This window comes from Mus musculus, chromosome Y, assembly GCF_000001635.26.
Source record: "Mus musculus strain C57BL/6J chromosome Y, GRCm38.p6 C57BL/6J".
Lineage (NCBI taxonomy): Eukaryota > Metazoa > Chordata > Mammalia > Rodentia > Muridae > Mus > Mus musculus.
This window is the reverse complement of record NC_000087.7, coordinates 2,116,333-2,129,708: the sequence shown is the minus strand read 5'-3', so window position 1 is coordinate 2,129,708 and position 13,376 is coordinate 2,116,333. Positions and strand designations below refer to the sequence as shown.

General features: G+C 35.8%; 1 protein-coding gene across 2 annotated transcripts in view; it reads left to right on the top strand.

The window, feature by feature from the left end:
- Positions 1 to 13,376, top strand: part of Zfy2 (zinc finger protein 2, Y-linked) — a 64,235-nt gene that overhangs the window by 40,701 nt on the left and 10,158 nt on the right. Inside the window, exons 4-5 of one of the 2 annotated variants that reach the window (NM_009571.2) lie at positions 7,879 to 8,430; positions 12,497 to 12,646. In NM_009571.2, coding sequence (NP_033597.2) covers positions 7,879 to 8,430; positions 12,497 to 12,646 — 702 coding nt within the window. Of the gene's footprint in view, positions 1 to 7,878; positions 8,431 to 12,496; positions 12,647 to 13,376 lie in introns of those variants that run through there. The other variant, XM_017318690.2, reaches the window with a different exon arrangement.

The following is a 13,376-nucleotide window of genomic DNA, read 5'->3' as shown; positions in this document are numbered from 1 at the left end:
GGACATATTTGCAATGTGGAATGGATTGTGTTGGATGATACAGATAGTAGAGGAGGTTTGCTTACCATACTAAATTTCCTCATTTCATTGTCAACAAATAGCTCAGTACTTACCTCATTATGGATGTACAATAACAAAATCTTTTACACAGTCTTAATCTTAGATCATGTATCAAGATTTTGTCATTCTCCTACTATTCCCTTCCATAGTTTAGATATTTTTAAAGTCCTTTTGTGTTTATCCCATATTAATTTTGCAACCTTTTCATGCATATGCACCCCTATAAAAGAGATAGCATCAGGAATATAGTTGATCCTCAGTCCCAAAATTGCATATGAAAAATTACTTATGAAGTTCTAGCAGTGGGGTTTCCAATTATTACTCTTGTTACATTTGCAATATAATGAAATTCTTTATAAGAAAATACATAAGAATTCTTGTAGATAAGGTAAATTTGCAATGATTTTATAAATTTAATTTTATTAACTTTCTTAATTTTCTGTGTATCTTAATATGTCATGGTCCTTTGATTCTCATTTTGGTGGTTTTAATTTGTGATAGCTAAAGTTATAATTAATTCTTTAAAACATACTGAAACATAATTAATACTACAAAAATGGAGATAGATTCTTTGAAGGAACATTAGTGTTTTTTCTTTTACCATAAGTAATCTTAGAACTTGGGCTAAGTAGCAGATTGGAGGGCATTTGAGTAGAGATAATTAATACTGCTATTTCTCTATAATAGGGCCTGTTTTCTTTACCGTCATTATAATAATAAAAATTCTCTTTATGGTTTTTCAGGATGCCTTTCATACATTCACATTTGAACATCATCACACTCCTATGACATGCATGGCAGTTACTACTATCCTCATTGAAAAAGGAGACTGAAGTTCAAAGGTTAAATGTCCAAGATTGCAAACTTAAGCATACAACCTGATCTTTAAATTTGAGTGGTTTTATCTCGTTCTTGTATGTAGTTTGAAGATTGGTGAGGGGCCCGGCACCTTCCTTAACTGGCGGCCACTCTGTCTGCTGGATGTGGTCTCTTCAGACCCATCTCTTTACTTCTGAGCATTTCAGGAATTGTCATTCCCATTGAGTCCTGGAAGCTTCTCTCTTCTCTGGGACATACTAGAGGTTCCTCCTGCTCCCATCCCATACTGCTCCTTATTTCCATTTATTCTCCTGGCCCACTGAGCTTCTCTTTTGTCTCATGTCATACCTCCTTCTGCCCATCCCCTTTTTCCTGCTCCCCCTTCTCCCACCCAAGTCCTTCCCTCCCTTTGCCTCTGGTGATTATTTTATTCCCTTGTCTTGAGTGGGTTTGAAATATCCACAGTTGGGTCTGCCTTCTTGTTAAGGTACCTATAGTCTGTGAGTTGTATCATGGGTGTTCTGAACTTTTTGGCTAATACCCACTTATCAGTGAGTAGATACCATGCATGTTCTTTTGGTTCTGGGTTACCTCACTTGGGATGCTATTTTCTTGTTCTGCCTATTTGCCTGCAAAATTCATGATGCCCCCATTTTTTTTCATTTTTTATTAAGTATTTAGCTCATTTACATTTCCAATGCTATATCAAAAGTCCCCCTTACCCACCCACCCCCACTCCCCTGCCCACCCACTCCCCCTTTTTGGCCCTGGTGTTCCCCTGTACTGGGGCATATAAAGTTTGCAAGTCCAATGGATGCCCCCATTTTTAATAGCTGATTAGTATTTGATTGTGTGAATGAACTACATTTTCTGTATCCATTCATCAGTTGAGGGACGTCTTTTCAGCTTCTGGGTATTAGGAATAAGGATGCTATGAACATAGTGGAACATGTGTCCTTGTGATATGGTGGAGCATCTTTTGGATATATATCCAGAAGTAGTATAAGTAGGTCTTCAGGTAGAGCTATTTCCAACTTTCTGGGAAACTGCCAGATTGATTTCCAGAGTAGTTGTACAAATTTGCAATCCCACCAACATTGGAAGAGTGCTCCTCTTTCTCCACATTCTCAACAGCATGTGCTGTCACTTGAGTTTTTGATCTTAGCCATCCTGATTGGTATAAATTGGCATCTCAGGGGAGATTTGATTTGTATTTCCTTGATAACTAAGAATGTTGAACATTTCTTTAAGTGCTTTTCTGTCATTTGAGATTTCCTCTTACCCTATTTTTAAGTTGGATTATTTGAATTTTTAGAGTCTAATTTCTTGAGTTCTTTATATGTTTTGAATATTACGCCTCTATCATATATAAAGTTAGTGAAGATCTTTTCCCATTCTGTAGAATGCAACCTGACAGTGTCCTTTGCCTTACAGAAGCTTTTCAGTTTTTATGAGGTCCCATTTGTCAATTCTTGATCTTAGAGCCTGAGCTAATAATGTTCTCTTCAGGAAAATTTCCCTGTACCAATAAGTTTGAGCTTCTTTTCCACTTTCTCTACTACTAGATTAAGTTTTTCTGGTTTTTCTGTGGAGGTCTTTGATCCACTCTGACTTAGCTTTGTGCAAGGTGATAAAAGTGGATGAATTTGCATTTGTCTACATGCCATTAGACCAGCACCTTTTACTATGCCCTACCGCTTATACAGATCTTTTTCATTTACTCAGAGTTACACCAAAATATATTATTCGTGGCTATTGTGAAGGGTGTTGTTTCCCTAATTTCTTCCTTGGTCCTCTTATAATTTTTATAAAGGAAGGCTCCTGATTTGCTTGGGTTCATTTTATACCAGCCACTTTGCTGAAGCTGTTTATCAGCTATAGAATTCTATTAGCTATAGAATTTTGAGGGTTGTTTACATATACTCTTATATCATCTGCATATAGTGATACCCTGACTTCTTTCTTTCCAGTTTGTAGCACCTCGATTTCCTCTAATTGCACTAGCTAGAACTTCAAGTACTATATTAAATAGATAAGAAGAGAGTGGGCAGGCTTGTCTTGATCTTGATTTAATGGGATTGCTTCAAGTTTCTCTCCATTTAATTTTTTGCTGGCTATTGGTTTGCTATATATTGCTTTTAATTATGTGCCATAAATTCTGGATTGCTCCAAGACATTTAACATGAAGTGATGTTGTATTTTGTCAAATGCTTTTTTAGCATCTATATGAAATGTTCATGTAATTATTTTCTTTGGGTTTGTTTATATAGTGTATTTCATTAGTGGATTTCTGTATATTGAACCCTTCCTGCATCCTTGTGATGAAGTTTACTTGATTATGGTGATTAATGGGTCTGATGTATAACTGGATTTGATTTGCAAGCATTTTATTCTGTATTTTTGCATTGATAATCATAAGAGAAATTGGTCTGAGGTTCTAACTCTTTGTTGGGTCTTTATGTGGATTTGGTAACTGTGGCTTCATAGAATTAATTAGTTAACGTTCCTTCTGTTTCTGTTTTGTGGAATAGTTTGAGGAGTATTGGTATTAGCTATTCTATGAAGATCTGGTAGAATTCTGCACTAAGCCCATCTGGCACTGAGCTTTGGGGGAGGGCATTTCTAATGACTGTTCCTTAGACCTTTTAGATAGTTTTTACCTGCTCTTGATTTAACTTTGAAACATGATATTTGTCTAGAAAATCATCTAATTCATCTATATTTTTCTGTTTTGTTGAGTATAGGTTTTTGTAGTAAGATAAAATGATTTTTTTTAAATTCCTCAGTTTCTGTTGTTATGTTTCCTTTTTCTGATTTTTGTGGATTTAAATCCTGTCTCTGTGCCCTTTAGATAGTTTGTCTAGGGGTTTATCTATCTTGATGACTTTTTCTCAAAGAACCACCTCTTAGCTTTGTTGGTTCTTTGTATTTTTCTCTTTGTTTCTAGTTGGTTGATATCAGCCCTGAGTTTAGCTATTTCCTTAAGTCTACTCCTCTTTGGTGTGTTTGTTTCTTTTTGTTCTAGAGCTTTCAGGTGTACTATTAAGTTGCTAGTGTAGGATCTCTCCAATATGTTTATGAAGGCGCTTAGTGCTATGAATTATTCTTTTAGCACTGCTTTCTTGTGTCCCATAACTTTGGGTATGCTGTACCTTCATTTTTATTGAACTCTAGAAAGTCCTTAATTTCTTTCTTTATTTTTGCCCTGACCAAGGTATTATTCAGTAGAGCATTGTTCAGTTTCTATGGGTATGTGAGCCTTCTGTTCTTTTTGTTTTTCTTGAAGTTCAGCCTTAATCCTTGGTAATGTGATAGAATGAATGCATAGTATTACTTCAATCTTCTTGTATCTGTTGAGGCTTGTTCTGTGTCTGACTATATGGTCAGTTTTGGAGAAAGTTCCATGAGGTGCTGAGAAGAAGGTATATTTTCTTGTTTTGAAGTGAAATATTATGTAGAGATCTGTTAAATCCATTTAGTTCATAATTTCTCTTAGTTTCACTGTCTCTCTGTTTAGTTTATGTTTCAGTGACCTGTCCATTGGTTAGTGTGGGTATTAAAGTCACTATTAATGTATGTGATTCAGTGTGTGTTTTAAGATTTAGTAAAGTTTCTTTTATCAATGTGGCTGCCCTTGTGCTTGGGCCATAGATGTTCAGATCTGAGACTTCCTTTTGGTAGATTTTTTTTCGTTAATGAGTATAAAGTGCCATTCCCCATCTTTTTTAGAAACTTATGGTGAAAGTCTATTATTTTTTTTTTTTTGGATATTAGAATAGTGATTCCAACTTGTTTCTTGGGACCATTTGCTTGGAAAACATTTTTCTTGCCCTATACTTCTAAGGTACTCTCTTTTTTTTTTTTTGCCAAGGTGTGTTTTTGAGTGCAGCAATATGATGGATCATGTTTATATATCCATTCTGTTAGCCTCTGTCTTTTTATTGGGGAATTGAGTCCATTGATGTTGAGAGATATTAGAGACAATGATTGTTAGTTTCAGTTATTTTTGTTGTTGGGGTGGCATTGTGTATGTGATTCTTTTCTTTTGGGTTTGTTGTGAGATGATTAATTTATCATGTGTATTTTTGGGTATAGTTACCCTCCTCATGTTGGACTTTTCCTTCTATTTTCCTTTGTAGGGCTAGATTTGTGGAAAGATACTGTTTAAATTTGGTTTTGTCATGAATATCTTGGTTTCTTCATCTATAATGTTTGAAAATTTTGACCTGGCATTTGGGTTCCCTTAGGGTCAACATGATATTTGTCCATGATCTTCTAGCTATTAGGGTCTCTGTTGAGAAATCTGGTATAATTCTGATAGCTCTGCCTGTATATGGTACTTTGCCTTTTCCCCTTACAGATTTTTAATATTCTTTGTTCTGTATATTTAGTGTTTTGATTATTATGTAACGGGATGATTTTCTTTTCTCATCCAATTTGGTTAGTGTTCTGTAGGCTTCTTCTAAGTTCATGAGGATCTCTTTCTTTAGATTAGGGAAGTTTTCTTCTGATTTTGTTGAGGATGAATTTCTGGTCCTTTGAACTAGGTTCTTATTCTCTCTATCCCTTTCATTCAGCCTGCTTTTTTCATTGTGTCCCATATTTCTTGGGTTTTTTCTGTTAGGGATATGACAGATGTTTCTTTGATGGATGTGTCAATATTTTCTACAGTATCTTCTATGCATAAGATTATCTCTCTATCTTCTCTTGTATTCTGTGATGCTTACATCTGTAGCTCCTAATCTCTTTCCTAAATTTTCCATCTCTAGGGTTACCTTCATTTGTGATTTCTTTATTGTTTGTATTTCCATTTTTAGGTCTTGAACCATTTTTGCTCAATTCTTTCATCTATTTGATTTTATTTTCTTGTATCTCTTTAAGGTTAAGGGATTTGTTTCTTCTTTAAGGATTTCTCCATGTTTTCCTATATTTATTTTTTTAATTATTATTAATATTTCTTATTAGATATTTTCTTCATTTACATTTCAAGTGCTATTCCCCAAAGCCCCCTATACCCTTCCCCTGCCCTGTTCCCCAACCCACCCAGTCCTACTTCCTGGCCCTGCCATGAAGGACCAATATTTCTTTTTTTTTTAATTAGGTATTTTCCTCATTTACATTTCCACTGCTATCCCAAAAGTCCCCCATACCCACCCCCACAATCCCCTACCCACCCACTCCCCCTTTTTAGCCCTGGCGTTCCCCTGTACTGGGGCATATAAAGTTTGCAAGTCCAATGGGCCTCTCTTTGCAGTGATGGCCAACTAGGCCATCTTTTGATACATATGCAGCTAAAGACAAGAGCCCCGGGGTACTGGTTAGTTAATAATGTTGTTCCACCTATAGGGTTGCAGATCCCTTTAGCTCCTTGGGTACTTTCTCTAGCTCCTCCATTGGGGGCCGTGTGACCCATCCAATAGCTGACTTAAGAGAGTTATTTATATCCTCCTTAAAGGCTTCTGTCTATCATTGTCATGTGATGGGATTTTAGGTCCAAATCTTTTTCTTCGGGTATATTAGGTTATCCAAGCCTTGCTCTACCAGGAGAACTAGGTTATGTTTGTGCTAAATTACATTGGCTTCTGTTGTTTATATTCTTGGTCTTTTGCCATCTGGTTGTGCTAATTTATATCTGTGCTAAATTACATCTGGTTCTGTTGTTTATATTCTTGCCTTTTGCCATCTGGTTTTCTCAGGTGTTACCTGGCTCAGACTGGAGCAAGTCTCTTTGTAGGCAGGTAGTGCTTTGTGACATGGGTTGGAGCAGGCCTCTGAGAGGCTGGCAGTCCTGACTCTGGTTAGGACATACCTCCTGTGTCCCTGGTTAGGGTAGACTTCCTGGGAGACAACAGGTTTTGGGATTGGTGTGGGGGTCAGGCATGCCGCTTTGCCATGGTACAGGTGGAGGGACAGACCAGAAGGAGGCTCAGGCAGAGCAGAATAGGTCCCACATCTACTGTGCTCTGTGTGTGTGTGTGGGGGGGGGTGTCTCAGTTGGCATGGGTATTTGTGTGGGGGTCTCAGCTGTGTCCCTGGTTAGAGCAGACCTCTTGGGAAATAGGCAGGCTGTGAAGTTGCAGAGGTGGGGAGGCATGCATACCAATTTGCCCCTGGTCCCATTTTGTGGCTTTTAATCTGAATAAAATTTGTTGAATACCATATAGTGTGCCAGGTTTGTGAAACAGTTAAATCATTTAATCTCAGTGGGTTTTCAAGGATTCACTCTTTCCACTTCATTTCTTAACTGTACCTCAAATTAGATAGGTATTTAATATTCTGAGAAACTTCAGTGAAATATCGAAAATTGGGTCTTGAAAGGAAGAGTTGAAGGGAAGCTGCAGTCTAGGTCCCACTTCTGCTGTCCTTAACATCAAATTCCTTAAAAGGCAACTGAAGTTTCATTCATTTTTACTCTCCAGTCAGATACCTTTTTCAGTCAATTGTCTTTTGTCATTAACTGTGTACCTTTAGCTGTATACTTTTCATTTATGCCATGAGTGTTTTATTTTAGTTTCACTAAGGATGATATTTTTGTTGGTAGATATCACTGACAAGGATATAAGTAAATTACTGAAAAAGAACAGTCAGAGTAAATAATAAGTGTTTTTAAAGTGATAAAATATGGTAAAGGGAATTGAAACATGAGAAATGTTTCTAAATTGCATTGCTTGCTTGTTTTATTTAAGATTTTCACTTGATTTCATTTAAGATTTTAACACAATAAAAAATATATGTTGATACATTAAAATTTCTTTCTTAAATATTTTTCTTATGACTATCCCAAAGCTAAGGTTTTTTTTTTTTAGTTTTTTTTAGTTACTTTTTGTTACATAACCTAAAAGTGGATACTCATTGTGTGTGTGTGTATGTGTGTGTGTGTGTGTGTGTGTGTGTGTGTGTGTGTGTGAGATAATAGTCTGCTTTTCTTATAGAAATTTAAAAGCATTTACTTTATTTGAGATACATGTACTTACCTTGAAATTCTTTTTATCTTTTAAGGAGCTGATGCAGTACACATGGATAGTGACCAGATTTCTGTAGAAGTACAAGAAACTGTTTTTTTATCTAATTCAGATGTAACTGTGCACAATTTTGTTCCTGATGATCCAGACTCAGTTATAATTCAAGATGTTATTGAAAATGTTCTTATTGAAGATGTTCACTGTTCACATATTTTAGAAGAAACAGATATATCTGACAATGTCATTATTCCTGAGCAAGTTCTCGATTTAGATACAGCTGAAGAAGTGTCTTTAGCACAGTTCTTAATTCCAGACATTTTAACTTCCAGTATTACATCAACCTCATTGACTATGCCTGAACATGTCTTGATGAGTGAAGCTATACATGTGTCTAATGTAGGACATTTTGAACAAGTGATTCATGATAGCCTAGTAGAAAGAGAAATCATCACTGATCCTTTGACAGCCGACATTTCAGATATACTGGTAGCAGATTGGGCTTCTGAAGCAGTCTTAGATTCCAGTGGGATGCCTCTGGAGCAGCAAGATGATGCCAGAATCAACTGTGAGGATTATCTAATGATGTCTTGTAAGTCATGAACCATATGGTTATCAAAAATATGTTTTTGTTTTTGCTGTCTTATTTTGTTTTAGACAGGGTCTCATGCTGAACTTGAACTTGTGATTCTCTTATTGGACACTGATAAGTACTAGGGTTTCAAGTATATGCAACAATGCCTGAATTATCAAGCAGATGTTTTTATGTTCATTTTGTATGTGAATATCATTACTTGTTGGTGTATGAATATTCAGTTTTACAAGCACTGGTGTATCATGAATGTGGAAGCCAGAAATTTTTCTTCTTGATCATTCTCCCTTTATCTTCTGAGACCAAGATCTCTCAGTGTAACTGAAGATTATCAATTCTGCTAGACTAGATGGCCAGTAAAGTTCAAAATGCACCTGTTGAAGCCGGGCATGGTGGTGCACGCCTTTAATCCCAGCACTCGGGAGGCAGAGGCAGGTGGATTTCTGTTTGAGGCCAGCATGGTCTACAAAGTGAGTTCCAGGACAGCCAGGAGCCAGGGCTGTACAAAGAAATCCTGTCTCCAAAAACAAAAACAAAAACATTAAAGAATCCACCTATCTTACAGCACTAACGATGTAAAAAAGGGAGGGGAGGATCATGATTTCTGAGGTTCAGCTATGTTTACATAGTAACACCCAATTTCAAAACAGTAAAAACAGAATTTCTTTTTGTATTTTGGTCAGTAAAATAATGTTGTCTTTACATTTGTTCCCTCTGAACATCTTAAAGTTTTATGGGGTTTTGTTTTGTTTTGTTTTTAATAAATCACATTTGTAGGTTTGGGGGTCTACTTTTCCATTTTATTCATCTTATGTCTTTCTTGTCTTCTGGCACATGGATATTTTTTAAAAATATAAAACTCTATAGTATTCCATAAATCAAATCAAGTGGCTATTACTTAGAACCAGTTTATTTTCACACAGTTAAACATGAGACCATTTACATTTGTATTATTGGTTTTGGCCAAAAATTATAGCTAATAGTGTATAATATTAGGTATTTGTTTAGGGTTACTATTTCTGTGACACAACGCCATGACCAGAAGCAAAGGAAGAGGAAAGGATTTACTTGGCTTAGACTTAACACTTTTTTAATCACTGAAAGAAATCAGGGCAGGAACTCCAACAAGCCAGGAACCTGGAGGCAGAAGCTGATGCAGAGGCCATACAGGGGTACTGCATACTGGCTTGCTCCCCATACTTGGCTCAGCCTGCTTTCTTAAAGGGCCCAGGACTACCTGATGGTCCCTTTATGAAAGCACAGAGATGGCCCCACTCACAATGGAGTAGGCCTTCTCATGTTTTATCTATTTTATTTAAAAAGGTTCCCCCTTTCCGATGATTTCAGTTTGTGTCAAGTTGGCATAAAACCATTCTTCATAGTAGTAAAATAAAATTTTTAGTAAGCAGGTAGGTGTGTGAATCTGGTTTCTGGGTTTGCAAGAATGAAAGCAGCGCATTGAGAAGTTGGTAAGATTTACAAGCTCATAGAATGACCACTATAAATATATGTGTGTTTTATTATTGCAGACAATTACAAATTTTATTTCAAAATAATATTTTTAACATTTCTGCATTTTTTTTACTTACATGAAAATACACAGGGCATATTGTTTCTTTCAGTAGCTTAGAAGCATATGGTTATTTTAAAGTTTTTTTAAATAAATAATAAGATAAAGTATCTCAGCAAAGTTTGTTGTTTCAGCTAAGTCAAAGATAGGGCTAGATATAGATAAGTTTTAGAGTCCTTATCTACTAAAAACAAGGCTTGGATTCTGTTATCAGCACTGAAATTTTTTTGTTCTGTTTTTAAAAGAACTTGACAATTTTTTTTAATTTCCATTAGTATATATAGTTGGGTGTTTTGCCTGCATGTATGTCTTGTGTACTGTGGACTCTGGTGCCCAAGATAACCAGAAGTGTGTGGCCAGTTCATCATATTTTCTTTCACGTGTAAATACATATATGTGTGTATGCATATATATATATGCATATATATATATATATATGCAACATATATTTTGTCTCTGTGAATGTGTATGTATATACCAAATATACATACATACACGAGAGAGAAAGAGAGAGAGAGAGAGAGAAAGAGAGAGAGAGAGAAGAGTTAGAGTTGGAAAGTAGATTATAAAACTAGAAACTGGCCAGCAGTGATGGCTCACACCTTTAATCCCAGCACTCGGGAGGCAGAGACAGGCGGATTTTTGAGTTTGAGGCTAGCCTGGACTACAGAGTTCCAGGACAGCCAGGGCTACACAGAAAAACACTGTCTCGAAAAACAAAAACAAAAAAACTAGAAACTGAGCTACAGAAAACAAAACAGTGTCTTGAATGGGAAATTAGAGAAAGTATTTTAGAGAGGATGATATGATAGGTGATTTTAAAGAAGAAAGATAGCTAGAAAGAAATGAGCAGAGCAGTGGGAGGACAGGGAAATGAAGGTATGAAGGGGCTGAAGAAATAGCTTAATGTTTAGAAACACTTGTTCTTACAGAGTACATAAGTTCAATTCACATGATAACTCACAACCACCCATAACTTCTGCTCAGGAGTTTCAGTACCCTCTTTTGATTTCTGTAGGTATAAATATATACATTCAAACAAAATACTCATACCCATAAAATAAGTCTTTAAAATTTTTTTAAAGGAGGTGGAGTATATAAACCATGGAAAATATGGACTAAGCATTTAAAACTTTTCTCTTACCATACTTGCACTTAAGTGATATTTACTGTGCTGAACTTAACACATTTTCTCTTGACACTGCATGGTACTTTTCTAATAATGATACTTTGATTTTTTTTTAAAGATGTCATTTGTTTGTTTATAGTCAGTTTTAGTCCAGGCTGGTCGCAAACTCATTTTGTAGCAATGGCTCCTGATTATTACTCCTTTTGCCTCCACTGGCCTGTGTTGGCATTGCAGTTATAGAATCACTAGCAAAATTAATGCACTGCTAAGGATGAAGCCCAAGGCGTTGTTCATGTTAGGCAAGCACTCTTCTGAGACACATTTCTCAACTAAAATTTTCATAGACATACATGTAATTAAATTATATTCAAAAATAAATATTAGGTAGAGCCAATAAAATATTATATTAAAGAGTAATGTTTGTTGGCTCTACCATGTTGGTACTTTTATTTGTAGATGAGTAAATGAAAAAATATGCTTTTTCATTATTCTTTGTATATTTTGGAGCTATATGAGTTTAGATTGTTCTAAATCATTTTTCTCTTAATATTTTATTACATCTATACGTATATGCATGTGACTACATAGTCTAATGATGCAGTACTTACCTACTAAGGTTATTAAATTCCAGTAGAGTCCTGAAAACTGAAAAAGTTGTTTTGCATATAGTATTTGCCAGAAATCATCCAATTTTATTTATCACAGTTGAGATTATATTTCTAAGAAACTTCTTTTTAAAGATTTGTTTAATTATTTAGTTTCCTTTATGTATTTCAGTATTTTGCCTGGTTCTATTTCAGAAAGAGAGAGAGAGAGAGAGAGAAAGAGAGAGAGAGAGAGAGAGAAAGAGAATGTGTGTGTGTGTGTGTGTGTGTGTGTGTGTGTGTGTGTGTGTGTGTGTGTGTGTGTGTGTGTGTACACTTACCACAGTGTGCATTGCCCATGAAGCTAGAAGAAGGCATCCCCTGGAATGAAGATAGTGGTGGTTGTGAGTTGCCTATGTGGGTATTTGAGAGCCTTGGTCTTGTGCAAGAACAGCGAGTGTTCTTAACCAGATCTCTTGCCTGAGTTAAAAAAGGATTTTTTTTTCTCTTCGAAACTTACCTAGTAATGTGTGTATAGTGTGTATGTGAGAAGAGGGAAAAGATTACAGAGGAGAAGTCAACTTTTAAAAGTTACTTCTCTTCTGTTACTTTTTCTGAGAAGCAAACTCAAGGCTTCAGACTCCAGAGCAAACCTTAAATCAAGTATTGAGCAATCTAGCCAGCCCCTCTTTATCTCTGTTTCAAAAAAGAAAAAAAAAGCCCTATTTTGTTTTATATCTAATGTAAAGGTTTATAATACATTATAATACATTTCCTATTTAGTGGATGAGCCTAGCAAAACAGATCATGAAGGTTCCTCTGAAGTTACCATGAATGCAGAGTCAGAAACTGATTCTTCTAAATTGGATGAAGCATCTCCAGAAGTTATCAAGGTGTGCATTCTTAAAGCTGACTCAGAAGTGGATGATGTAGGTAAGGAAACTTTTAATTTTAAATAAATATATGTTTGTTATAACTATATATGCTATTTAATATATTTTATAAATATAATTTTGTTTGTTTGTTTGTTTGTTTGTAAGACAGAGTTCCTCTGTATAGCCCTGGCTGTCCTGGAACTCACTTTGTAGACCAGGCTGTCCTCAAACTCAGAAATCTGCCTGTCTCTGCCTCCCAATAATTTTTAAATGTGTATAAATATTTATATTTTTTCTATATTATTCTTTGTGGTTGTTTCTCTGTGTGTGTATGGGTTTTTTTTGTTTGTTTGTTTTTTGTTTTTGCTTTTTTTGTTGTTGTTTCTTTATTTGTTTGTTTGAGACAGGGTTTATCTGTGTAGCCCTGGCTGTCCTGGAACTCACTCTGTAGATCAGACTGGCCTTGAACTCAGAAATCTGCCTGCCTCTCCCTCCCAAGTGCTGAGATTAAAGGCGTGTGCCACCACGCCCAGCCCAGCATGTGTTTGTTTTTGAGGCAGGGTCTCACATGTAACCCTGGCTGAACTGGAACTCACCTTATGTATATGAACCAGCTTGGCTTCAAACTCAGAGTAATATGTTTGCCTCAGCCTCCAGAGTATTGGAATTAAAGCATGTGCCACCAGACCCTGATATTACATAGTTTTTTAATAGCTATTTAATTTGGAAATTTGGAAAGCTTCTTTGAACGTTTGTAATATAATATGCTGATATTATAAAAGGTAAAC